Source organism: Phocoena sinus, chromosome 12, assembly GCF_008692025.1.
Source record: "Phocoena sinus isolate mPhoSin1 chromosome 12, mPhoSin1.pri, whole genome shotgun sequence".
Lineage (NCBI taxonomy): Eukaryota > Metazoa > Chordata > Mammalia > Artiodactyla > Phocoenidae > Phocoena > Phocoena sinus.
The window spans coordinates 15894560-15920024 of NC_045774.1; the positions used below are offsets into that span (position 1 = coordinate 15894560).

General features: G+C 39.1%; 2 protein-coding genes across 2 annotated transcripts in view; both read left to right on the top strand.

The window, feature by feature from the left end:
• LATS1 (large tumor suppressor kinase 1) overlaps nt 1-15121 on the top strand; it is a 41956-nt gene extending 26835 nt beyond the window's left edge. The window contains exons 5-8 of the mRNA XM_032650979.1: nt 1619-2201; nt 4613-4795; nt 5001-5107; nt 11239-15121. Of these exons, the coding sequence (XP_032506870.1) occupies nt 1619-2201; nt 4613-4795; nt 5001-5107; nt 11239-11748 (1383 nt within the window). The 3' untranslated portion in view covers nt 11749-15121. The remainder of the gene's footprint in view (nt 1-1618; nt 2202-4612; nt 4796-5000; nt 5108-11238) is intronic.
• Nucleotides 15122-23968: 8847 nt separating this feature from the next.
• KATNA1 (katanin catalytic subunit A1) overlaps nt 23969-25465 on the top strand; it is a 36158-nt gene continuing 34661 nt past the window's right edge. Inside the window, exon 1 of the mRNA XM_032651678.1 lies at nt 23969-24222. The gene's annotated coding sequence lies outside the window, so the exon portion shown is untranslated. The remainder of the gene's footprint in view (nt 24223-25465) is intronic.

Sequence of the window (25465 nt, forward strand, 5' to 3'; positions counted from 1 at the left end):
TTATCCTGTATTTACAGTTTAAAGGTTTGGCTCCTAATCTTACATCTAGTGCTCAAAAGCCAAGAGGCTTAAATTTGTGTTAAACTTCCTTGTGAAACTTGAGAGAGCCATTCTTTTAAAATGATTTTTCTAAATCTGATTTCACAGTATAGTTACTCCTGCTATAAATTGAATTTTGTGAGGTGAGAGATACCATGATAACCTGTATGACTTATCCATATTTAGCTCTTAGGATTTCTTACTAAAGTCTGTCTGTATGTATTTTCTTAGTTTATTTTTCCTTTTTCCTCTTCACTTTCACTAATAGCTGATTTAAACTTTTATGGTGTTGGAAGCTTTGCTGACTTCTGTAGCCTCCATTACTGTGTAGGCAAGTAAGATTTTTAGAGAAATAGTTCTGTACTAAGTCTGGCATGCCACCCTTAAAAGATTTTGCATGCAATCGCGCATCCTGACAGAAGCATGAGGTTGCTATATTTTAATTAGTCTTGCATTTCTAGAATTCTACTCTACTTTTCAAATCAAATTCCTTTTCTATTTAAATTCTTTTTTTATTTTATTTTTTATTTTTTTTTGCGGTACGCGGGCCTCCCACCGCTGTGGCCTCTCCCGTTGCGGAGCACAGGGTCCGGACGCGCCGGCCCAGCGGCCATAGCTCACGGGCCCAGCGCCCCGTGGCACGTGGAACCTTCCCGGGCCGGGGCACGAACCCGGATCCCCTGCATTGGCAGGCGGGCTCTCAACCACTGCGCCGCCAGGGAAGCCCTCTATTTAAATTCTTAAGTTAATTCTTCATTAACTAGTCAAAAATGAGCTATTCATTCGTTCTGAATCCAGGTATTCCATATCTACTTAGACGTTGGTTTTTGTTTTTATCTGTTTTTTTGGTATCTTCATAAGTCACACTGACTATTCTTTGAAACATTCCAAAATATCTAAAAGATACCTTGTAATCAAAAAAGTTGTCCCTTTTAAAAAAGGTAGGACATACCCTTTGCATTTTGCATTAGTGGTGGCTGTGAGTCCTACCCTTACTCTAATGCCCTGAGAAAGATAAAAGGAAAGACAGACTGTTAATGAGTGGTTAGATTAGGAAAGACATTCTTTTGTTCTCAATACATCAGTTTTTTAGAATAAATGAACCTGAAGTGGAAGAATTTCTTTTCATGAAGGATAAAATGAAAAGAAGACTATTTGAGGCATAGGCATTCCACAAAAAGATGCATATAATGAAAGCAATCTAATTACGTAGTTTGGGATGAATATGCATGGAGAGATAGATGAGGGTGCATGTTAACATGTTTGGCTATTGCACATGGGAACGTGTTTTTTGAGTGCATTAGAGAAGAGTAGAAAGCTGAACATTGATATCATCTTCTCCTTGCTCTCTACAGCAGACTCTGCATATACACTCACCTTGTGTATCCTGTTAACTATTTCTTATGCTGCACTTTTGATAATTAATTTTCTCTGAAGTATATTCTAGATTTCTAACATGCTTTATTAAAAATTATTATGCATTTAACCTTTAAATATATGCCTGAATTTTTTCCAAGCGATTTCTTAATATTCAGTATAGAAGATAATTCCTCATTTAACATTTAGTTTATTTGCCTAGGTTGGATTATCTCAAGATGCCCAAGATCAAATGAGAAAGATGCTTTGCCAAAAAGAGTCTAATTACATCCGTCTTAAGAGGGCTAAAATGGACAAGTCTATGTTTGTGAAGATAAAGACATTAGGAATAGGAGCATTTGGTGAAGTCTGTCTAGCAAGAAAAGTAGATACTAAGGCTTTATATGCAACAAAAACTCTTCGAAAGAAAGATGTTCTGCTTCGAAATCAAGTTGCTCACGTTAAAGCTGAGAGAGATATCCTGGCCGAAGCTGACAACGAATGGGTAGTTCGTCTTTATTATTCATTCCAAGACAAGGACAATTTATACTTTGTAATGGACTATATTCCTGGGGGTGATATGATGAGCCTATTAATTAGAATGGGCATCTTTCCAGAAAATCTGGCACGATTCTACATAGCAGAACTTACCTGTGCGGTTGAAAGTGTTCATAAAATGGGTTTTATTCATAGAGATATTAAACCTGATAACATTTTGATTGATCGTGATGGTCATATTAAATTGACTGACTTCGGCCTCTGCACTGGCTTCAGATGGACGCATGATTCTAAGTACTATCAGAGTGGTGAGTAAAATCATAAAATTTGTTTGGACATATGCATATGATTTATAATGCAATAAAATATAAGATGGTATTATCCCTGGATGGGAGCCAGAAGTCCTGGGTCAGGTCTTGACTCCACTGGATAAATGTGGGTGAATCCTTTAGACACTTAGATTTATAAAATGAAAGAGTGTGCTAGAATTAATTATTTCTAAATATCATTAACATTTTTGAGTTAATCTCTTTACATTTTATTAATTTGAAATATGTCAGACAAATAACAATTTGAAAATAATTTTTAAATGAAGCCCCATACCCACCATTCAGCTTAAGAACTAGATTATTTGAAGACCCTAAACAATCACCTCCTTTTCTTTCTTCCACAGGAGTATTTCAGAACGCTATAATCAGTTCTTTACTTTTCTCTACACTCTTACCACATATGTATATATCCCTAAATAATTTATTATTTCATTTTGCCTTCTCTTGAACCTTTATTTAAATGTAATCATTCTATATGTAGTCTTCGGTGTTGACTTCCTTTATTTGTTTGAGGTTCATCTGTGTTCCTGCATATAACATTTATTTTCACGACTGTTTAGGCTTCTGTTGTATGACTGTTATACAGCTTGTTTAACCTTAAACACTTTATGTACATGATTCTGTTTAATCTTCACAACGTCATTGTGGGGCAGAGTGAAGAAGCCGAGGCTAAGTTAGAATAAGAAACTTGCCCGTGGTCAGACAGAAGATAAGTGTAAGGGCTAGGCTTTGAACTGAGGTTTGTCTGCCTACAGGGCCCATGTTATTTCTTCTATACCACACTGCCTCACCAAGATCCCTCCAAGCACTAATGGAAGTGTAAGTCAACCTAACATTTGTTGGATACTCACTATGACTAGGTGCTTTACATATTTTCTGATTTAATGCTTACAGCAATCCTCTGAGGTAAGTATAACTGGCCTCAAGTGCTTCTTGTGAACACAAGTAGATTGACATTAAATGGATAGAACTGAGGTACTACTAGGAGTAGATCCTGAACCTACTTTAATATTCAGCTTAACATAATTTAATGTCTCCCCAGATTCACCTGAATTACTTGGGGTTCATCTTACAAATATGATTCTTAGGCTCTGTTCCAGTCTTCTGATTGAAAATCTCCACTGAGGGTAGAAATTGTATTTTAATCAAACGTCCTAGATGATTATTACAGTTAGGTTAATTTCAAATATTTTTTTTCCTAGATGGTTTCATCCAATCATGGCTTTAATTACTAGCTGTACATCAATGACTTCCAAATCTCTCTTCAGAAACAGCCTCTCCCTTTCACAAGGATTCCTAATAGATCTTTCAAACTTAACATTGCCAATCAACAACTCTTACTTTCTCCCCCTCCATATTTGTTCCCCCTCCCTTTTAGTAAATTGTACTACCACCACCCATCCTTGATTCTTTCTCCGTACACTCCACATCTGATCCCTCAGTAAGTCCTGCTTACTCCACCTCAGAATATATCTAAATATATCTTCAATCTGTTCACTTTTCTCCATGTGCACCGTTACCATCACAGTCCAAACTTCACTGTAATAGCCTCTTACCTGATCTCTTTTTCACCCTTGTTCCCCCTATAATCTATTCTCTATACAGCAGTTAAAGTTTTCTTTTTTAAACATTTATCAGACCTTTTCATTCTCTTGCTTCACACTCTCCAGTATCTTCCTGCTGCACTTCGAGGAAAAAGCAGACCATTTCTTTCGCTCGCACACCCTTGTGCACTGGCTCCTGCTCTATTTCCTACCGTTCTCCCCTCACGAACCACACTGCTCTTCTCTCTGGTGCTGTTGGGATTGTGTGGGTGCCTTGCTCTGGTTTTCAGATGGTTGAGTTCCTCTTATTTTTTTACAAATGTCACCTCAGTTGGTCTTCCCAAGGCACCCTAGAACATTTGCCATATCACCACCCCATGTTGATTCTCTGTATGGAATGCATCACTATGTTTCTTATATATGTATTTGTTTGTTGTATTTCTCCCCTACAGAGAAGCTGCCTGAGAGGAGAATAGTGTCTTTATTATTATCGTTGTCATTTGCTGAATGAATGAAACACAAATCTAATTTGTTTGAAACTTTGTCCAGAGTAGTATTGCAGAGCAGTCTGAGTACCAAATTCTCAATCCTACCTACTCAAATGATTTTTACCGTCATCACTTAATATTGAGTAAATTACTGCATCTTAGGCTTATTTTTCTTAGTGTAAAACTTATCCTATTGATATTTCAAGAGTGCAGGCTCTAATTATTAATAAACACCATCAGTTGACAATCCCCCTGATTGTCAACAAGGGGAAGCGTTGTTAACTCTGAACTATGACGTCAAAAGGTTAAACAGACTAGGTTTACTCTTGTTGCTTTTATTTTTTTTTTTACTATACAGGTGACCATCCACGGCAAGATAGTATGGATTTCAGTAATGAATGGGGTGACCCCTCTAACTGTCGATGTGGAGATAGACTGAAGCCGCTAGAGCGGAGAGCTGCACGCCAGCACCAGCGATGTCTTGCACATTCTTTGGTTGGGACTCCCAATTATATTGCGCCTGAAGTGTTGTTACGAACAGGTAAAACGTCTGTTTCATAAATAATCTCAGTATGCCTTTAGACCAGCTGAAACTTACATTAGAATATGGCTCGTTTCAGGCTTATAATAAAAGTATTAATTTTACAGTATAAATTGTTGATTTAATATTAATTTTGATTGTATTAATTCTGAGCACTTTTTTTAAAGTGCTTATGAATAACCATAACTTTGGTATCTTATTTTAGGCTATACACAGTTATGTGACTGGTGGAGTGTTGGTGTCATTCTTTTTGAAATGTTGGTGGGACAACCTCCTTTCTTGGCACAAACACCATTTGAAACACAAGTGAAGGTAAGGTGTAGAATCTATACCAAAAGAATTGTTACGAAGTCCCAATACCATACACCTTTATCAGTCCTTTACTTTGAGCATCTTAATGTAGAATTAAAGAAAGAACTTGTAAGGATACAGGAACCCACTAAAATTCCATGAGTGAACGCTTATCTCCATCATATCACTGTTCCTCATTCATACACTACATTCATATTTCATTCTCATAGAAGTTTTTAGTACCTTTTGAAGATGTATTCCAGTTTACTCTTACTACTGGCTGCTGGCTTTGTTTCCTTTCATGCACATTCTAGCCTCAAACTACTAACAAATGTCTGTATCTCCCTGGCACTTAAATGAAAAGTTGCTCACAATTTTGACCATAAATTGTCCCATTAAAAAACCCTTCAGTGGCCTTGTCTGTGGGTTAAAGTCCAAATTTGTCCTCAGTTCCTTTGTTCGTACCATTCCCTCTGTCTGGAATGTCCTTCTTTCTCTCCCATGTTTCACAGCCTTCCCCCTTTCTGGTTCACTCCTGGTCATTTTAATCATTCTCTGAGAATGTCTTAAGATATCATATTTTCTATGATGCTCTCCTCAGGTTACAACTTCTGACATTGCATTTAATACATTATATTTAAAACTTCTTTTAGAATTTCTTTTATTACAGGTCTACTGGTAATGCATTCTTTCAGGTTTGTGTCAGGTTTGTTTGAAAGTGTCCTTATTTCCCCTTCATTTTAATATATATGTATATCTGTAAGTATATGCATATGTATAAATACATGTGTATTTGTGTGGGTGCTGTGCGTGTAAAAAATTGAATGCTTTCTCCCTAATTTCAAGAACAAGGCAAGGATGTCTATTCTACTGAGTCTTACTCAACAAAGTTCTGGAAGTCTTAGCCAGTGTAATACAGCAACAAAAAAAATAAAAGGCATAAAGATTAGAAAAAAATTAAAACTTGCTTTATTCACAGATGACATAATTTTCTATACTGAAAATCCCAGGGAATCTGTGCAAAACTCCAAAAAACTAATAAGTGAGTTTAGCCAGGTTAGGGTTATAAGGTAGGTTATAAGGGTACTATGTAAAAATCAATTGTATTTCTATAGTCAAGCAATGAACAAATGGAAAATGAAATTTTAAAACAATACCATTTACAGTAGCTTCCCCCAAATGAAATACTTAGGTATAATATTGGGTCATATTATACCTATAATTCTATTAGGTATAAATCTAATAGAACATGAACAAGATCTGAATGCTAAAAGTTACAGACTCTGATGGAAAAAAACAAGATCTTAATAAATGGAGAATCATACTGTGTTGATGGATTGGAAGACTCAACATAGTAAAGCTATCAGTTCCCCCAAAACTAATCTACAGATTTCACTCAAATCCAATAAAAATTCCCAGCAGGAATTTTTGTAGGTATAGGTGAGCCAATTCTAAAATTCATATGGGTAGGCAAAGAAACTGATAACAAAACAGGGGGGGTTTTTTAATTTATTTTTTATTTATTTATTTTTGGCCATGTTGGGTCTTCGTTGCGGTGCGTGGGCTTCTCATTGTGGTGGCTTCTCTTGTTGCGGAGCACAGGCTCTAGGCACGCGGGCTTCAATAGTTGTGGCTCGTGGGTTCTAGAGCGCAGGCTCAGTAGTTGCGGCGCACAGGGCTTAGTTGCTCCGCAGCATTTGGGATCTTCCCGTGTCCCCTGCGTTGGCAGGCGGATTCTTAACTACTGCGCCACCAGGGAAGTCCCACAAAAACAGTTCTTTAAAAGAAGGACAAAGTTTGAGGAATCAACTACTTGATTTTAAGTCTTACTATAAAGTTACAGTGGTCCAGACAGTATGATATTGGCAAGAGGATACACGCACAGATAATGGAACAGGATAGTGAGTAGGGAAATAAGACCACACAAATATGGCCATTTGTTCTTTGACAAAGGTACAAATGGAGAAAGGATAGTATTTCAACAAATGGTGATGGAAAGATTGGTCAGCCATATACAAAAAATACTGATTCAACATAAACCTCACACCTTACACAAAGATTACGTCAAAATGAGTCATAGATCTAGATAAAATATAAAGGCTATACTTTTTTTTTTTTTTTTTTTTTTTGCGGTACGCGGGCCTCTCACTGTTGTGGCCTCTCCCGTTGCGGAGCACAGGCTCCGGATGCGCAGGCTCAGTGGCCATGGCTCACGGGCCCAGCCGCTCCGCGTCATGTGGAATCTTCCCAGACTGGGGCACGAACCCGTGTCCCCTGCATTGGCAGGCGGACTCTCAACCACTGCGCCACCAGGGAAGCCCCATAAAGGCTATACTTTTAAAAGAAAATGTAGGAGAAAATCCCTATGGCCTGGGCTTAGGTGAAGAGTTCTTAGAAATGACATCAGAATCATGGTTCATTAAAGAAAAGGTTGAGAATTTGGACTTCATCAAAAATTAAAAACTTTTAGTCTGCCAAAGACATAGTCAAACAATGAAAAGACAAGCTACAGTTTGGGAGAAAATACTTGCAGGTCACATACCCAACAGCAGGCTTATCTCTAGACTATTTAAGAACTCTCAGAAGTTAAAGAAAAACAGCCTAATCCAGTGACTTGATAGAGGTTTCCTTAAATGCCTGTATCAGAAAAGAAAAACATGTCTCTCTCTTTACGTATTCCTGAGAGGGTCAAAAGAAAGGCAGGCCTCTGGACTGGTCCCTCAGGGAATCACCAAGACCAACCAAAATGCACAGCCTCAAATTTTTGGAAGGCAGGGTCCTTACTGCCTACCTTGGCACCATACCAGGAAAATGGGCTGCCCTCTCCATAACCATGGTGGGGCTGAGCAATGGTGAATGGTAGTCGGTTCATGCACACTGCTATCTTACAGTTTTTAGCAGCTTTTCCCTTCATGAAGCACCCCCCTCATTGCTCTTAGGGTCAAGTCAGATTCCACAGTACCAAAATGGTTGATTATGATAAGAGTTGAATTTTTTTTTCTCAGTTTAATGATTGTTTTTGTGGAGGGACTGACCACTGAGGCTTCCTATTTGCCATTTTCCATGAGATCTCACTCTACTGTGTTTTTGACTATTATCTCTTTATATAGTTCTGTTAGAGGTTGCTCTAGTGATTACAAGATACGTACTAAATTTTCATTGTCTACTTAGAATCAGTATCTTACCACTAAAAGTTCAGTGTAGAACCTTGCTACCATATAGGCCCCTTCATTCTCTACCCTTTGTGTCTTAGGTTTTTTTTTGTTTGATTTTTATTTATTTATTTTTGGCTGCACTGGGACCCCGCTGTCGCGCGCGGGCTTTTTCCAGTTGCAGAGAGCAGGGGCCACTCTTTGTTGCGGTGTGTGGGCTTCTCACTGCAGTGGCCTCTCCTGTTGTGGAGCATGGGCTCCAGGCACGCGGGCTTCAGTAGTCGTGGCTCACGGGCTCCAGAGCACAGGCCCAGTAGCCGTGGCACATGGGCCTAGCTGCTCCACGGCATGTGGGATCCTCCCGGACCAGGGCTCGAACCCGAGTCCCCTGCATTGACAGGTGGACTCCCAACCACTGTGCCACCAGGGAAGCCCCGTGTCTTAGTTTTTTATACATCACGTCTACATACATTTAAAACCTCATCCAGGAGTTCCCTGGTGGTCCAGTGGTTAAGACTTCACCTTCCAAAGCATGGGCAGCTAAGATCCCACGTGCCTCCTGGCCAAAAAAAAAAAAAAAAAACCAGAACATGAAACAGAAGCAATATTGTAACAAATTCAATAAAGACTTTAAAAATGGTCCACATCAAAAAAAATAAAAAGCCTCATCCAACAATGTTACAGTTTTTGTTTTCAACCATCAACTTATTTTAAAGAACTCAAGATGAGAACAGTCATTTGTATTTACGCAGATAGTTAGCATTTTCCTTGCTTTCCTGCATTCCTGATGTTTTACGATTCTTTCTCTATCAATCCCTTCTGTCTGAAGAACTTCCTTTAGCAAATATTTTAGAGCATGTTTGCTTACAGCAGATCATTTTAGTTTTCCTTCATCTAAGAATGTCTTTATTTCACCTTCCTTAGGATATTATCACTTGGTAATAGAAGTCTGGGTTTCAGTTCTTGCAGCACTTTAAAACGTATCCACTTCTGTCCCCCATAGTTTTCTGATGAGAAATCTACAGTAATTCAAATCATTGTTCCCTCAAGTAATGCATCATTTTTCACTGGCTACATATAAGAAATTTTCTTTAGCTTTCAGTGTTGTAATTAAGATTTGTCTGGGCATGGATTTCTTAGGGCTTGTCCTGTTTGGTGTCTCTTGACACCAAACAGCATCTTTAATTTACAGGTTTGTCTTGTATCAGATTTGGAGAATTTTCAGCCATCATTTCTTCAAATATTTTTTCTGTACCACATATTTTTTCCTTTTGGAACTCTGACACCAACATTAGACCTTTTGGTATAGTCCCGCAGGTTACTGAGGTTCTCATATTTTCAAACTCTTTTTTCTCTCTGTTGTTCAGATTGTATCATTTCTATCGAGTTTTCTTTAAGTTCACTGATTCTTTCCTCTGACATCTCCATTCTGCTGTTGAGCCCATCCATTGAGTTTTTGTTTTTTGTTTTTTTTTAAGTTTTTAAAGTCATGTTTATTCACGTTGAATTTACATTCAGTAAAACTCACTCTGAAATTTTTTTTTTTTTCACTCTGAAATTTGACAAATGCAATCACCACCATAATCAAAGTGTAGAACAGTTCTTCAACACCTGCCCCCCCCCCCCGCCCCCGAAACCCTATGCACAAACTCCTCCCTGATCCTTAGGAATCCACTAATCCATTTTCTGTCAAAGGGGTCAAATTTAATCATCAAAATAATCTCTTATAGAAAAAAATGTAAGCACAAAAAATCAAGTTTTTAAAAGGATACTTTGAAACATACAATGTTTAGAATAGTCAAAAGAATGGGATTTAGAACTAACCTTTGTAAGTTAAAACAGCTGACAAAGTTGTCTTAGGATAGTTGTATTGCTAGGATAGCTAGTCTAGTTACTATGTTGGGCTTCAGGCTGGGGCTGGTTGGCAGAAAAATGATTTTAAATAGTTTAGATGGAATTGAATTCTACAGAAATTCTCTATGGGGCAGATACATGTTCTTGCAGATATTTGGCACCTTTTCAGAAGTTCTCCCCTGCTACCACCATGAAAGGGACAGTAAGCAAAAACCTCTACTCTGTATATATCAATCATAACATGTTCAAATACATGTTATCTCCTCAAAAAGCTTTCAAGCACCAGCCTGTTTATCAGCATCTTGAACTGGACTGAGCCGAGTCACGCGCCAAGGCCTAAAGGGTCCATTGAGTTTTTACTTTGGTTATTGAAGAGGGCGTTTAATTTTCTTCCCTACACAGTGCTGATAAGCTCATATATGAATAAGGAAGAATGAAGTTCATTTATTCATTTATTTAATAAATATTTATGGAGACCTACCCCTTCTCTCCCTCTCTTCCTTTCTCCCTCCCTCATTCCAGTTTATTCAAAACAATAAGTGTTTATTGAATATCTATTAATTATGTGCCAGGCAATTTGCCAAACACTGGGAAATGCAAAGACAAAACGTGGTCTATAGCCTTATGAAATTTTATACTGTAGTAGGACACAGACATAAATAGATACCACAAAGTATTAGAGATATTATGCTACAAGGAAATATATAGAACTGGGGAGGCACAGTAGAAAGTCATTTCTACCGTAGGTTGAAGGTCTTAACAGGGGAACTAAAACTTACAGTGAGTCATGTAATATGAGTATAAGTTGCCTAGAGAGGAGGGAATGGAAAGAAAAGTTATTTCCCACCGATTCATTATTAAAGGTGAGGAAAGTGAGGGAATTCCCTGGCGGTCCAGTGGTTAGGACTCACACTTCCACTGCCAAGGGCCTGGGTTCGATCCCTGATGGGGGAATCTAAGATCCCACGAACTGTGCGGCATGGCCAAAAAAATGAAGTAAAATAAAAAGGTAAGGAAGGTGAAATACAATGCAATTTATTTTAAGAAAATACTGATAGTCCAGTAAAATTTTTGCAATTGAAACTTGGAGGAAATTTTTGTTTTTCTTATTTCTTTCCTTCTAATTTTTAAAAATCTTCCTTAAAGGTTATCAACTGGCAAACATCTCTTCATATCCCACCACAAGCTAAACTGAGTCCTGAAGCCTCTGATCTTATTATTAAACTCTGCAGAGGACCAGAAGATCGCTTAGGCAAGAATGGTGCTGATGAAATAAAAGCTCATCCGTTTTTTAAAACAATTGATTTTTCCAGTGACCTGAGACAGCAATCTGCTTCATACATTCCTAAAATCACACACCCAACAGATACATCAAATTTTGATCCTGTTGATCCTGATAAGTTACGGAGTGATGATAATGAAGAAGAAAATGTAAATGACACTCTGAACGGATGGTATAAAAATGGAAAGCACCCTGAACATGCTTTCTATGAATTTACCTTTCGGAGGTTTTTTGATGACAATGGCTACCCATATAATTATCCAAAGCCTATTGAATATGAATATATTAATTCACAAGGCCCAGAGCAACAGTCAGATGAAGATGATCAGCACACAGGCTCAGAGATCAAAAATCGTGACCTAGTGTATGTTTAACACACTAGGAAATAATTGTAATGAGGCTTTGCAAAAAGGCCTGAAACGCAGGGGTTTTTGAAGCTCTGAGAGTAAAATTATGCAAATGTAACAGAGCTATGTATGTGTGCTCTGTGTACAATTTTTTATGTTCCTAAATTATGGGAAATCCTTTTGAAATGTTAATTTATTCCAGCCTTTTTAATCAGTAATTTAGAAAAAAATTGTTATAAAGTAAATTATGAGCTGAATATTATAGTCAGTTCTTGGTACTTAAAGTACTTAAAATAAAAAATAGTGCTTTGTTTAAAAGGAGAAGCCTGATATCTATTTGTACATATGCTAAATAATTTTTAAAAAAACAAGAATTTTTGAAATTTTTTGAAAGACAGTTTTAGTTTTATCTTGCTTTAACCAAATATGAAATATACCCCACATTTACAGAGGTGTTTTTTTTTTCTTCCCCCATAATTTGTTTTTGGAAAAAAATAAGCTATAGAAATGAAGCCATCATGGTGGTGAGTGTTCCTAGGCTAATGATAATCTGTATAATTCACATTTTGTAACTAAGAAATACAAGGTTGAAACAGTATGCTCATCCAAATGAAAACTAGTGCAGTTTATCCTTTTATCCCATCTGTGGAATATTTAATTTTCTAACATATCTCAGAAAATTACTGGCTTTGAAAGAAGCAAAGCACTACCAATTTTCTTTTCATATTGGTATTTTTAATGCTGCTTTCAGTTTTTAAAGGGAACAAAGCTGCCATAAATTAAATTTTCAATACTAAAAGCTAATCTTTCATATTTTTACTTTGAAATTTAAAAAAAGTTCCACATCCTAAGCAGAGAGATCATTTTCAGCTTCATATGAAACTTTAATTAAAAATTATTTGTGGGTACTTACTAGAAAAGTACTTTTTCTATATAGTGACAGTTTCGATTATGTCATCAGTAATGTTATAGTTTTCCTCTTTCAGAACAGAGATGCATACACAGATTGTTACTGGCAAAAGAAAATGTGGCTATTTGGCAATATTTTACCTGTAGGCAGAGATTAATTGGTGAAAAAAACATTATTTAACTCCTAATTAAGGTGGCCATTAGTAATTAGGAAAAAATACATAGTGGTCTTAGGAAAATTCAAAACCTCCTAACTTATTAAGGTTAAACAGTATGTTTTTCAGCATTACTGTTTTATATAATACTTAGGTATAAGGACAACTTGTGGTTTCATACCAAAATACATTTAGCTTAACTTTTAGGAAGGGGGAAAGGGCTCTATTCTCACATTAGTAAAATTTGTATTTTATTTCCTGAAGCTCCAGTGATAGGGAATTGTTTCATCAAAACAATATTTGTGGAGAAGAAGCATAATTTTAGTGATTTTTCAAACTTACAGCTTTCTTCAAATAAAAGCTAATGGAATCATGTATGCAAGTAAAATTAAAGGCAAAGCTGTTCTGGTTAAATTGGGGAGAGCAAAAAAGATTTATCAGCTCACACTTCCCTCCTTTCTATAGGTGGCCTTTCTATAGTTGGTCTTCTCAGCTTGTAAACCAGTGCATTAGCCACTATGTAACGGTAGGTCTTTGGGAGTCATTGGCCCTTCCGAGAATCTGATGAAAGCTGTGGCTTCTCTTCCCAGAAAAATGCACATCAACACATACGCACAAAATGTTGCATGCAGTTTAGGGATTTTGGATGTGTTGAAACCTGTCACAAACTCTTGGTTAGGGACCTCTGTCCTGCAAGAACACTGATATATTAAACTAGGAACTTTGCTGTAAGTTTACTAATTAGTACTCAGATTAGCACATCTTGTATAAACACTGATAATTTATGGTGTGAAAGGTCTGTACCATGTGATAAGATATCCTTAGGACTGCCTCTCTTGCTGGTACAGCACCAAGACATTTTAAACACACCCTTTTGAGGGCACTGAAATACATGTTTGGCTTGTTACAAGCTTAATAAATATTTCTGAAGGACTTCTACTCAGAGGATTGTAGGAAAATGCACTATATAAGATGGCAGTCTTCACTTCATGGAACGTTTGATTAGTCCTGTAAAATTCTATGCAAAACAAATTAGTTCAAGAACTTTCTAGCTCAGTACTCAAATTTTTAAGTTATCCCCCTTGTTCTTCGGGCTTTCTCAGTCAGATTTATTGAAATTTCCATTTAGTTGTTTTATTTCTGGACTATGGTGCAATACGGAACAAAACCAACTTTGTTACATTTACATTGTAGGAAAACTAAGGTGCTGTCTTCTCCCCCTCCCTCCCCCCAAAATCTGTGTTGCCCTTATTCCTCAAATGTAACAGACACTACAAATTTTGTATTCTTTTAAATTTCCTCTGACAGTATAAGCTTTTTGTGTTTATCTGAAGCAGTGTACAAGCCTTTCGTATCTGCATTTTTAGCAGTTTGGATATACTTATTAGCTGTCTTATTCCCAAACTATATCCAGATCTTCCAGTATAGAAGAATCTGGTGCTTCCTGACCAAAAAGATGAGAACGATGTCGAAAATCTGTATGCTCTCAATTGAAATGGAGTGAAAACATTGACGTTTTCTTTTTTAAATAATTTTCCCACTCATTAAAAAAAAAAACTTGCTGTCTTTCTTATACTCACCCCTTTTATGCATATCAGTGGTATTTATGAAATGTGTTCTATAATTATGTAATTGTAGATACAGTTATGTATTGTCCAGTGACGTCCTAAGGCAGGCCCTGTTGCTGTATCTTTTCTACCTTATTTGTAATAGAAACTATAGAATGTATGACTAAGAAGTCACTTTGAGATTGACTTTTTTAAAAAGTTATTACCTTCTGCTGTTGCAAAGTGCAAAACTGTGAGTGGAAATGTTTTCTTCTGACTTAATAATATGTTGAAATTAGAGAATACAGTGGGAGGATTTTTAGATATTGCTGCTGCTGTTACCTAAGGTACCTTAGAAATTTTTCTTTAATAAACAAAAATAAACAAAAATCCCTTTGGTATTTAAAGTGAAACATTTAGCCTGTTTGTTTTAATCTAAAACAAAAAGTAATTTGGATCAACATAATGGTGTATTTGTAAAGCGCCTTAATAGATCCCTTTGTGAAGGCACTATACCACAGTTTACTTTTATATTGTATTATGTATATAAGTATTTTGTATTAAAATTGAATCAATACAACACTACAGTTTTATAAAATAATGCTTTGTTAGGAAAAGGAGTTACAGCATTGCAATATAACTAAATTGTTTTGCATACTTCTGAATGTAGTAGATACGAATAATCAGCCTGTGTTCTTAATGAATCTATTTGTATTTCCCCAATCATTTTCTCTAGTGTAACATTTGCTGGGATCATAATAAAAAAAAAGCAAAATTCAAATCTTTAAATTATGTGTGGAAGGCTGACTTTTAGGCTGCTTAGTTAAGTTGATTTTTTAATTCAAAAATTTAATCTTTTTATTCTCAGAGAAAATTTATGATTAAAAATTTAAGGACTTCCCTGGTGGCACACTGGTTAAGAATCTGCTTGCCAATGCATGGGACACAGGTTCCATCCCTGGTCCGGGAAGATCCCACATGCTGCAGAGCAACTAAGCCCATGCACCAAAACTACTGAAGCCCACACGCCCTAGAGCCTGCACGACTCAACTGCTGAAGCCCGCGCATGCTAGGGCCTGCGTGCCGCAACTACTGAAGCCCGCGTGCCTAGAGCCCGTGCTCTGCAGCAAGAGAAGCCACCACAATGAGAGGCCTGTGCACCACAACAAAGAGTAGCCCCTGCTCACCACAACTAGAAGAAAGCCCGCGCACAGCAGCGAAGACCCAACGCAGACAAAGATAAAAAATATAAAAAGTACTAAAGTTCTTTAAAAAAAAAAAATTTGATGCTTTGAAATTAAAACATATATAGCTAATGATAATCCCTACTTAAATTAAGGCAAACTAAAAGTGTAGCCCAGTAAAGTTTTCGTTTTGCCCAGTATAAGTACAATAAATATTTCATGTTAAAGGCTCCCTTTAGATCACAGATTTAAACCTTTTTTAATTATTGAACTCTGCATTTAGTATCATTTGAGCCCAGTTAGTAATTTTTAAAATGTGAAGTTATTAGCTAATCTCTTTTCCTTTATTTATAATCTTTTTACTTTATCACATGAACTGCCTACCAAATAAAGTATATATGCTGATGTTACATCTTAAATCAACTTTACAAAGATGAACAAATATTTAGGATTTTTTCTCCCCCTTTTTCAAGCATTACCATCATTCTTTTTTTTTTTTTTTTTTTTTTGGCTGCGTTGGGTCTTCGTTGCTGCACCTGGGCTTTCTCTAGTTGCAGGGAGCGGGGGCTACTCTTCATTGCAGTGCACATGCTTCTTATTGTAGTGGCTTCTCTTGTTGCGGAGCACAGGCTCTAGGTGCAAGGACTTCAGTAGTTGTGGCACACGGGCTTAGTTGCTCTGGAGCATGTGAGATCCTCCTGGACCAGGGCTCAAACCCGTGTCCCCTGCATTGGCAGGCGAATTCTTAACCACTGTGCCCCCAGGAAAGTCCCTACCATCATTCTTAGGTCTCCTTTTATCCTCTTGTTTGCACTCATTTGTAAACAATTTTTTTTAATATTTATTTATTTGGCTGCGCTGGCTCTTAGTTGCGGCATGCGGGATCTAGTTCCCTGACCGGGGCTCGAACCCAGGCCCCCTGCGTTGGGAGCGCAGAGTCTTAACCACTGGACCTACAGGGAAGTCCCACTTGTAAATTTATATTTGGTCTATATGAGGCTGTTGTATAGCTCATGCAAACTGCATTATGCTTATGATTCATTTTACTACATTTTTTTAAGATTTCCAATTAATGTATTTATTTGTCCGTTTAGTTAGCATATTTTTGGTGGGTGAGAAGTGATAAGGACTCCATGGAATCCAATTTCTTTTTAATTCTGATGATATGTTCCAGAGAAAATGTCTCTAATACAATGTGTTTGCCTTCATATGTCATCGTCGTCGTCCAGGAGCTCTCAGCCAGGTTAGCTGTGGTTTCAGCAGACCTGCATCACAATTTAATTTCTTTCTTGCCCAAGCTACTTTTCTGTGACTTCCACACCATCTTCTAGCAGATGATTGAATGGTGGACATACACTCCTGGTCCTGGAGAGTCTCCTGTTGAGGTGGGAGGCAGCTGCGGCTCACCCTGGGAACACAGACACTGGTGGCAGCCGTTCTTTGGAGCTTGTTCTACTGCGTGGACCCAGGTGCTGACGGGTGCCATTGTGGGACCCTGCGTCTAGCTCATTGGCTCTCTCATTTTACTGCATTTTGGATCCATGTTTGGCATGCTTAAAATTGTGACCATACATTGTTATGCCAAAGGCAAATACACAGAAAATGTATCTGCTTTTGTGTGAAGGCAAAAGGGAGGATATCAAATTTATGTTTGAGACAGGCAGTTGTCCTCCCAAGTATCCAGTCTTTCCTTCTCCCTTACATAAAGTCACCCAGAGATCCGGGACATTTTGGTGGATTCACAGTCTGGGTGGGACTTTGTTTTCCCTGGAGGAGGGTTAAATTTGTTCTGTAGTGAAAAGGGGGATTCTCAAGAGTTCCTAGCTCCCAGAGGGGTTGACTAATGACACAGGCTGCTCTTGTTCTCCAGCTTCCATTCTCTCAGTTTTCCTTTTACTAATAGAGCCCCCATCCCTGTTCATGTTTCAACTGTCCCACTAGAGCCCATGTTTCTCATATTCCCTTGTAATTAGTTGTGGCCACATGACTAGGTTTTGGCCACTGGGATATGAGCAGATGTGACATATGCAAATTCTACTTCAGGGCTTCCCTGGTGGCGCAGTGGTTGGGAGGCCGCCTGCCAACGCAGGGGACACGGGTTCGTGCCCCGGTCCGGGAGGATCCCACACGCCACAGAGTGGCTGGGCCTGTGGGCCATGGCCGCTGGGCCTGCGCGTCCGGAGCTTGTGCTCCACAGCGGGAGAGACCACAACAGTGAGAGGCCCGTGTACCGCAAAAAAAAAAACTACTTCATACACCTAAAGTTGATATTGTTTGCCTTTCACTTGCTCCTTCCCTCTTCCCACAGGATGGAACATAGAATCATGACTTTATATTGACCCATAAAATCTAGGAAAATACCCTAGTGATGGTGGATTAACAAAATGAATAAAACCTGGCTACCTGAAAGATGGCATGAAGCAGGGCTGTCTGTCTAACTGCAGAATATTAAAAGGAAAAAAATTCATATATATATATACCCTTTGTTACTGTTGCTGAACTTGTACCCCAACTAACGTGTACTTTGTGTTCGTGTATAATCTGATTTGCAAAACAATTTGAGGTCATTTTATACTTTGTCTCCCATGCAATGATTCATGAAATTCGGTTATTTACCTGGTGCATTTTTCTCTAATTCATCATCTTCATCCCCATTGTTTGGTTAAACTAATTTGGCTAAGGCCCTCATCAACACTTTTTTTTTAAAAAAACATCTTTATTGGAGTATAATTGCTTTACAATGATGTGTTAGTTTCTGCTGTATAACAAAGTGAATCAGCTATATGTATACATATATCCCCATATCCCCTCCCTCTTGTGTCTCCCTCCCACCCTCCCAATCCCACCCCTCTAGGGGGACACAAAGCACCAAGCTGATCTCCCTGTGCTGTGCAGCTGCTTCCCACTAGCTATCTGTTTTACATTTGGTAGTGTATATATGTCCATGCCACTCTCTCACTTAGTCACACCTTACCCTTCCCCCTCCCCGTGTCCTCAAGTCCATTCTCTACGTCTGCATCTTTATTCCTGTCCTGCCCCTAGATTCTTCAGAGCCAATTTTTTTTTTTTAGATTCCATATATATGTGTTAGCATATGGTATTTTTCTCTTTCTGACTTACTTCACTCTGTATGACCGTCTCTAAGTCCATCCACCTCACTGCAGATAACTCAATTTCGTTTCTTTTTATGGCTGAGTAATATTCCATTGTATATATGTGCCACATCTTCTTTATCCATTCATCCGTCAATGGACACTTAGGTTGCTTCCATGACCTGGCTATTGTAAAGAGAGCTGCAGTGAACATTGTGGTACATGACTCTTTTTGAATTATGGTTTTCTCAGGGTATATGCCCAGTAGTGGGATTGCTGGGTGGTATGGTAGTTCTATTTTTAGCTTTTTAAGGAACCTCCATACTGTTCTCCATAGTGACTGTATCAATTTACATTCCCACCAACAGTGCAAGAGGGTTCCCTTTTCTCCACACCCTCTCCAGCATTTATTGTTTGTAGATTTTTTTGATGATGGCCATTCTGACCGGTGAAGGTCTTCATCTAACTTTTGACTGAATTATTGTAATAACTTCCTAACTGGAGTCTTTGACTTCCTTCTGGTCCTTCAAGTTTATTATCCAACTGTCAACCAAATGACATACTTGAAAGATAATTCTAGATTCTGCTTCTAGTATGAGCAAGTAAGCACCTGATGGATTGACTTTATCATATGTAACAACTATAAATTCGGGGGAAAAAAACTAAAGATACAGAAGTGGAACCAAGAGCAGGCAGATTCTGGGTGGAAGTCAGCACTTGGGAGAGAGGAGTGGCATTAGATGAGTGTCTCATTTTTAGGATATCTTGCCTGAGAATGGCCCAAATCTCTAGCTGAATCACGAACCACATATGTGTGGGGAGGAATCCAAGCATCCTAAGAATCAAAGAACTAAACTGACATTTGAGATGCTGCCCAACAGAAAGAAAATTAAACCAAGTTAATTGCTTGCTTAACCAAGCAGAACACCTCCAGAGGCATATCCCAGAATCCAGAGTGTAACTTAATATATCCAACATCCATGATACAATCCAAACTTACCTGGCATACACAGAAATATAAAAATATGACCTAGTCTCAAGAGAAAACACAATCACTGGAGGCTGACCCCAAGATCTTATTTCCAACATCTGGAATTGGCAAAGATATTACAATGGCTCTTATAACTGTGCATGACGATGTAAAGAAAAACATTCTCATAAATATACAAATAGGCAATCCCAACAAGAAAATAGAAGCTATAAGAAATTACCAAAAGGAAATTTTCCTTGATTGAAGACATAAACTAGCAAATTATAGAAAGCTCATGAGAGGTCTAATAAATTGCATTATTTAATTGCATGTATAATAAAAGTATCTCTGGAAGGTAGTTAACGAGTTTGATGTTACTGTCTCTGGGGATGGGAACTGGATTTCTAAGGTAGCAAGAAGAGTAGAAAGACTTCTCACTATATAAGCTTCTGTATCATTTGAATTTGAACCATGTAAATGCATTGCCTATCCAAATATAAATTCATAAAATGGAAATAAAAAATAAAATCTTTAAGTTCAAGTGGAGGAATGGGGCTTAGACAAAGGAAGATACACTTTCTTTGAGATAGGAGGCAAAACCAAAGGGCAAGAGTGAGGTAGAGACATTTGTTAAGTTGGAGGGTCAAAGTATTGGGATTAGGTTATGCTGCATATGAAATCCAAAACGACTGCTTAGACAGACAATATCGAGTTGGCAGTCCACACCTGCTATAACAGCTCCACAAGGTCATTCCACACTTCGTCTGTTCAGTTCTGCTATCTTCATCACATGGCTTATATCCTAAAGGTCATTTATGGTCAGTAGTGGGCTGCTTATACTCTATCCATTTTTTCCCCTGTTCTAACCTGGTGAAAAGAGGGGATGATGTGACTGGAAGGGGGATTTTCAGGGCCTCTCCCTGTAAGGTACCTTCCTAAAAGTTCTATACAACACGTCCACTGGCCAGAAGTTAGATCCACGGCCACACCTAGCTGCATGAGAGTCTGGAAAATGTAGTCCTTATTCCAGGCAGCCCAATTTAATCAAGCTAGGTTCTGTTACCAAGGAAAATGTGTATTTGGTGGGCAGATGGCAGTCTCTGCCTCACTGAGCAAGTTGAGGGAATTTCAACCTGACAGCGTCTATTTTCTCTGAAGGTGGAGACATAGTGATTTGCTGAAAGGGCAGGAAGGGGTATGTGGCTGGCATGAGGACAGTGGTGAAAGTCTGAAATAACTAATGTGAAGAGTAAGAGAGAGAACTGAGGTGGAACATGCAGAAAAATACGTTTCAGGTGGGTTAGACATCATGCAGTTGTGGTGCATCAATCTTCAAGGTGGTGTGATTTTTTTTTTCCTATGGCATTCAGCAATCTGGGAGTAGCAGGTCTGTGATGGAAGCTATTATTTAGGAAGAATGTGCATAAGGTTAGTGAACAGCACTGAGGATCTGTCTCAGTTTGTTGCTGCAAAAACTGTGACATAATCTAAAAATTCAGCAGCTTCTGATCCACGGCTTGCAGGATCTCAGTTCCCCGACCAGGGGACTTAACCTGGGCCACAGCAGTGAAAACCTGGAATCCTAAGCACTAGGCCACCAAAGAACTCCCTCTTCTTTTTTTTTTTTTTAAGCAGATTCTTAATCATGGTTAGAATTTTCTAGTCTACATACTCTGTATCCCAAGAGATGGCTCAAAGTTTTGAAGGAGGTAGAGGAGGACTGCCGGTTGCAATAACCAGGTGAGTGAAACTAGTCCTGAAAGTCCTTTTAGATTTCTCTGATGAAATGTAAAAAGTGTCTCCAAATTCTATTTTTTACTGATTTAATGTATTTATTCTACAAATATCTAATTAATGTCTGCAATATGCTAGACATTGCCCTAGTCAAATGGAGGAAGTATCTAACTTCATTAAAGTTTACCTACTGGGGCAAGAGAGACAGCAAATACATAATGTCAAGAAATGGTCTGCATGTCATTCCCTCCTGTGTAATTCCAGGAGTCACAACACTTCTTGCAAGAGTCGCCCAATCTATTCTCTCTCCCCTCCAAACCCTTCTACTCACAGTTGCCAAATCAATCTTCCTATTTCCTATCTAAATTATGCCTTCATTTGAATACCTTCAATGGCTCCTTTGTGCCTATTGAACAAAATTTAAACTCTTTACTGGCACCTACCTTTTTTTTTTAAATTTTATTTATTTATTTATGGCTGTGTTGGGTCTTCGTTTCTGTGCGAGGGCTTTCTCTAGTTGTGGCAAGCGGGGGCCATTCACTATCGCGGCCTCTCTTGTCGTGGAGCACAGGCTCCAGACGCGCAGGCTCAGTAATTGTGGCTCACGGGCCCAGTTGCTCCGTGGCATGTGGGATCTTCCCAGGCCAGGGCTCGAACCCTTGTCCCCTGCATCGGCAGGCCGATTCTCAACCATTTCGCCACCAGGGAAGCCCTGGCACCTACCTTTTTACCTACTTTTCATTAACTTCCCTGTATGTGTCCCATGATCCTGCCAAATTACTGTCACCATTCACCAGAAAAAATAATCTCCAATTTTTCTGAGTCCCAGTTTGGACACAATCATTTGAGAGGGATGGTGGTTGTAGAAGCCACACTGTAAAAGAAGAAATGACTAGTGTAGTAGTCATGAGGGCGGTACACAAATATTCTGTTTTTCCTTCAGGGCACACTGTAGAGCTCAGTGTCCCATCTCTTTGAAATCAGGCTTGGCCACATGACTTGCTCTGGCCAATGAAATGTGGACAGAAGTGGCACGTCTTATATCCAGGCAGAAGTTATGCAAGTTATCGCATTTTCTTTTTTCCACTGTCCAGGGTCCCAGTGCCCGCATCCACTCTACCATGAACATATAGAGTAAATGAGAAGAAAAAAATTCCTGGCGTTTGAAACCTCTTCAATTTAGAGAGGTTACTACAGGGTACCCTAGTCTTCCTAGACCAGTACAACTAGTGAAGAAACAGAAGTAGTAAATGTAAGCCACTGTTTGGAGGTTTTTTGTTTCTTAATTTTAAAAATTAACTTCATTGAGGTATAAATTATGTACAATAAAATGCATCCATTTTATGTGCACTGTTCAGTGTTTTAATAAACATATATATCTGCTTAACCACTACTCTAATTGAGATATAGAACATTTCCATCACCTCAAAACATTTCCTCATGCCTTCTTGCAGTCTAGTCCTTCACCTCACTTCTCCCAGCCCCCAATCCAGCCTCAGGCAAACACTGACCACCTTTCTGTTACTGCAGACTACTTTTGCCTGTTCTAGAATTTCATATAAATGGAGTCATGTAATATGTATTCATTATATGCCCTTTGAGAAGTTTTTAGACTATAAATTGCCTTTATAATTCAACATACCTTTTCACTCATATAAAAAATGAAGGTTGATTCAGTCTAACTAGGGTAATTAACCTGTACCTCCCTGAATTGTTTTTTCATTTCAAAAAGCTATATTAATTATACTTTCCTATACTAATTATACTTTACATTACAATAGAGTTCAAATCCATCATAGCGAAACTATTATTTTCTACTTAGTTGAGAATTTTACAAGACTTTAAGCTTCATGAAACATTCTATTTTGTTGACCACTGTTTACCCAATGCCTACAATGCTGTCTGGCATGTATTAGTTGCTCAGTAAACATCTGTGGACTGAATGGATGTATTTCCCTTGAATTGCCTTTATATAAGTCTGTGTTAAATTAATGGGATGTTTTAAAATCAGAATTTTAATTACCATGCATTCCTAGAGGATAACGTGTCTTAAGTCCCTCTATGCCACCTTAGGTGGAAGTAGAGGATGGAGATCCTGGAGGAAGCATGGCCACTAGTACTGTCGAGTACGTATGTTTCTGTACATCGTGGAACATAATTTTGTTGTCTGGTTGCATTAATACGTTGACCAAAAAAATCAAGAATATAAAATTCCACCATCATTGTGTCCGAATACCTTTGTTTACCCATTCTCTATTTTATTCATGTTATGTCGTGACAAGCGCCTCAGCCAAATTCTGAGTATTTGGTTCTAGAACAGGATTTGTCACAAACGAATTGTTTGACCCTTGACACTCACCTGTAAAATAGACACTCTGACCTCCTAACCTCTGAAGAGGGTGATGAAAATCAAGTGGGAGGAAAAGTGAGGAAGCACTGCGAAAAACATATTGAGGAACACGAGACGGTAGCTCTAATTTGGGTCATTACTACCCGCCCCTGCCCAGTCCGTGCGGGAGGCTGTGGCGCGGGACTGCGCAGGCGCTCCCCCGTCGGCCCCACCCCGCCTTCGTCGGCCCCGCCCCACTTCTGTCGACCCCGCCCAACCGGCGCCAGGCGCGCGCACGCCGCCCGGCGTCCTCGCTCCCGGGGCGTAGCCCAGCTTGCGCCGCAGTCACCGAGGTTCCCCCCAACACCGGAAGTGACCCTGGCGGGTTTGCCTTCAAATTCTCGGCGAGTGGAAGCAGCGCCCCGAGACTGGTGACCAGGCAGTGCTGGGTCCGTGAGCACAAAACAGGGTGGTTGGGGCAGGACAGGGCAGGGCCCTCCTTCATCGCTGCCCGGTGCCCCGCTCGGCCCTCCCGCTCCGCCTGCCGCTGGGCGGTTTCCCGAGGAGCCTCGGAGACACAGGTGAGTGTTGGCTCTCTAGGTCTCCTGGGAATCCCCGACCCACGTGGCCGGGTCGGCGAGGGATTCGGGAGCCTGTGATGCGATCCCGCTGCGCATTCTGCTGTGAACTTGCCGGTGCCTGCGCCGAGGTCCTAGGTCCTTGCTGTTGTCGCTGACACCTGTGGCTCGGATGACGGTCCCCCTACCGGAGGAGTCTTGTCCGGCCGGAGACTTCTGAGGGCTCCTGCCGATCCCACTCTAGGCCTGTCTCCTTAGAGAAGTCTCCGGCCGAGACAACCTGTTTTTATTTCCTCGCTTTTTTGACGGGTCCTCTCCCGAATTCATCCACGCCCCCGCCCGAAACCCTCTACCCTAAAAAAAACACAAAAAGCCTTGACTTTGGGGATGCAGCTTCCTTTCTTATGTTTTGTTAGGTAGGTGTGCTATTGCTGAGGATGTTCTTTCTTATTTAGTTTATTCTGGAGCCGGGCGTCCTCTGGGAGGCTATGGCCCTTTTTGTTTAGAGTCGGTACCTTTTACAAAACGTATCCCTCGAAACTTTGTTTCATACTGTATATTATATGGTGATGAAGTTAGCGATGAATGTGGATCCTTAATGCTTTGCAGTGGATAGTCTCAGGCCCTTATTTACTCAAAAATAATTTTCTCTTTTAACTGCGAAGTGCCATTTTTATATCAGTTACTAACATTTATATCAGTTACTAACATTGCTCCTCTCTTGAAAGCACTCATTTGTCTTCCTCTTTGAAATCAGACCTTTAGATACTGCTGAGGACATTCCTAACGTTTTAGAATGTGTGCGATAAATCTTTGCCCCATAGTCACAATGCTAGAACACCAAGGTATTGAAAGATTCTTGTGATGTTCATACAGGCCTAAATATCTCAGTGTGCAGCCTTATTTTCTTTTCCAAAGGAGATGGTTTTTGTAATCATTGAGTTCTCACACAAATAGTGGCAAAACTCTTTGTCTTGTATTAGTATTAATAACTTGTGACTTGTTTCATATCTTAAAAAAAAAAAAGCAGTGCCAATCGACTTTCCAGCATTCTTAGACTGTGAAAAGTTATATAAAGCTCCTTTATGGCATTGGTTATTCAAGACCTTTTTACATTTTATAGATTCAGTATTAGGCATATTATATAGTCTACAACGGATTCTGCATCTTATTTTGAAACTGGTATCACAATTCTGACAAATACTAAGGATTAGAGAATCTTGTCGAATTTACTGTATTAAAAACA